Below are 2,788 nucleotides of genomic sequence, written 5' to 3' on the forward strand. Positions count from 1 at the left end.
ACTATTTATTTATCCATAGCACTATATGTTGAGGTCACTTTTATATTACTAAGGTCGAGTTTCCGTTAAAGAGCTTGAAAGGGTTTGAATGGAGCATAGACGGGAGAATGCATAGAACTTACCTGTGGTCACTTGACAGTGCGTAGCGCATGAGATGAGAGGATTTGCAAGTCTGCAGTCACATAGAGTGACTGCTGACTGATAGGATAAGACCAGACATAACCCCTTTAATATGTGCTAATAATATCAACTTTAAGAAAACTATTGCCTTTAAATATTACATCTCTCCTTGAATTTACTCTGAAAATCACATTTCCTTTTACAGCTGCTGCTTGACATTGAGTACCACTGCGTTACTGACTTTTGACCAGTGTACCCAGGACCTTTTCACACCCTGTTATCTACATAACATATATGCAGTAATACTGCTTCTGTATTTAGTTAATTTACTTTCATTGATCAACAGTAATTCTCTGCCAAGATTTGCCCACAGCATTGAGTATTAATGTTTCCTATACAGATTTGTTAAAAAAAAATCACATCCGTTTTACAATATCAATATATAATGAAGACTGATTGAGTTAAACAGATATATTACACCTGGATGTCCTCCTTCTCCTTAGAGCATTTTTTATGTCTTTGTTTTTCAAGCTGTAGATCAGTGGATTTAGCAAAGGGACCACAACTGTGTTGATCAAAGTGTAAAGTTTTTTGTATTCTAGATTGCTGGGTATCATATATTGCATAACATTCATTGTATAGAGAAGGATGACAATAGTGAGGTGTGAGGAGCACGTGTAGAAGGCCTTAGATCTGCCTGTGGTGGTACGGATCTTCATGATTGCAATTATTATAAAAATATAGGGCACAAAAGTGAGAAGAAATGGGGAAATAGTAAAAAGAAGCCATCCTTCAATGAAGAATAATATTTCCAATACAGAGGTATCACTGCAAGTCATCTTCATTAGAAGGATGATGTCACAGAGGAAGTGGTTGACTTTAATGGAGGTATAACATGAGAAACCTGATAGTAGTAAAGTATGTGGACATATGAAAATAAATCCTAAGGTCCAGCAGAAAGAAGCCAATACAACACATGTTCTCTGGTTCATAATCAATTTGTACCTCAATGGAATACAAATGGCCACATAACGATCATAGCTCATGGCCGTCAGTATGTACAGCTCATGAATTGTGAAGGATCCGGTCATGAAAGATTGTATCATGCACCCATGGAATGAAACCTTTTTATTCCCAGTCATGAAACTAGTGAAAATTCTATGTAACACGGAGGTGGTAAAAAAGACGTCAATGATGGACAGATTGGCCAAGAAGAAGTACATGGGAGTGTGGAGATGATGTTCTAAGCAGATCAGTATGAGAATCATCATGTTTCCTCCAAAAACAATCAGATAGACAAATAGAACTACAACAAAGACCATAATCTGTAATTCTGAGGTGTCCGAGAATCCTTCCAGGATAAAATATTCAATGACGGTTTTATTCTTGTACATCTGTAGGGCCTAAGATGTATGGATAAGTCATTGGTTAGTTTAAGGGAACGTTAGAATAAATTGTAACATACATGCGGATAAGGATCAAATGTAGTTTTGCAAAAGATGGGATTTTCAAACCTGCATATTTCAAGGTCTCTTTAATGTACTGTTGATTCAATGTGATTCATACAGCAATTATAGTGTGTCACCATGTATTATAAAGTGAACCTGACAGTAGAAATTAAGATAGCATGAATCAGACAATGATTGTGTTAATGCATCCGGATGTGTTTTACATATAATTTGAAAAGCAGGATGAGGACCACATATCTTGGATGACTAGTTTAAGACCAGTCCATGGAGGCTTCAACCCACCTGGTTCTCCTAAAGTGACAGGTCTCTCCCTATGTGTGTATACCTATTAGTGTAGGGGATTGGGTGGGTAGAAGCTGCATGGAATTTGCCTTGAACTAGTCATCCCTGAAACATGGAGAATCCAGAATGGAAATCAAAATAATCATACCATTTTATGTCATGATAGAGCAGGGCCAACTTTTCAGGGAAAAAAGCTATGTGGCCTGTTGTAGTAGGTAGGTGACACTGTTGCAGATTCATTGCTTTGCTCTGTGTAATTGAACTGAACATTGAGACCACTAGGCAAAACATTGGTTGGGGTCTTTATCCACTTTCATTAGTTGAAATATGATGGTGGCTATTTCCTATGACATAAATAATGAGTTATGATAGCACTATCATCTATTACATTCCGTGACATTGTAAAGCTCTTGCTTATGTGGGAAACATTCTGTTTTACAATGGCCAAGCTTTGTATCCTAGCGCTGCATGGTGACCTCAGTTAACAATTAACAAAATATTTAATAATAAAACTTAATAAACTTTGTAGGTTGCTTACACTCAGCTGATTGAGAAATATTTAAATTGGGGTTGGTTGAAGCCCAAATAGACACTGAGATCATTGGCTAAGTTACCCTCACTACACTATATTCCATTCTTGCTAATCTATCATGTCCCAATCCAAAATTAGGGGCAATGCTTATTTTAGGAACAAGATCATCTAAATTCATCAATGATCCAAATAGGGCATTACCAAAGTAAAGTGGATTTAAACACTCGTAAACCTAGTGGAAACTAAACCTCTAAAAGGGCAAGAAAATTACTTTACAGGTCAACTTTCATCATTTATCATGCTTAAGCAATCACTGCTGGTAATATGGACATCAGCATTACATTGTAATAGTTGTAAGACTACCCTGACCAGGTAGGACCACTGT

General features: G+C 36.8%; 1 protein-coding gene across 1 annotated transcript; it reads right to left on the reverse strand.

Annotated features, from left to right (window-relative positions):
- Positions 1-581: 581 nt before the first annotated feature.
- LOC141052193 (olfactory receptor 5AR1-like) lies at positions 582-1,514 on the reverse strand. Its single transcript, XM_073549412.1, has one exon. The coding sequence runs from the start codon at positions 1,512-1,514 to the stop codon at positions 582-584; it is 933 nt and encodes a 310-aa protein (XP_073405513.1).
- Between the last annotated feature and the right edge of the window lie 1,274 nt (positions 1,515-2,788).

This window comes from Dendrobates tinctorius, unplaced genomic scaffold (assembly GCF_039654945.1).
Source record: "Dendrobates tinctorius isolate UK_male_01 unplaced genomic scaffold, ASM3965494v1 ptg000158l, whole genome shotgun sequence".
In the NCBI taxonomy this organism is placed as follows: domain Eukaryota; kingdom Metazoa; phylum Chordata; class Amphibia; order Anura; family Dendrobatidae; genus Dendrobates; species Dendrobates tinctorius.

Bases quoted from the DNA above. Each gene is read 5' to 3' on its own strand.
- LOC141052193 (XM_073549412.1), bottom strand. From the start codon at position 1,514: ATGTACAAGAATAAAACCGTCATTGAATATTTTATCCTGGAAGGATTC.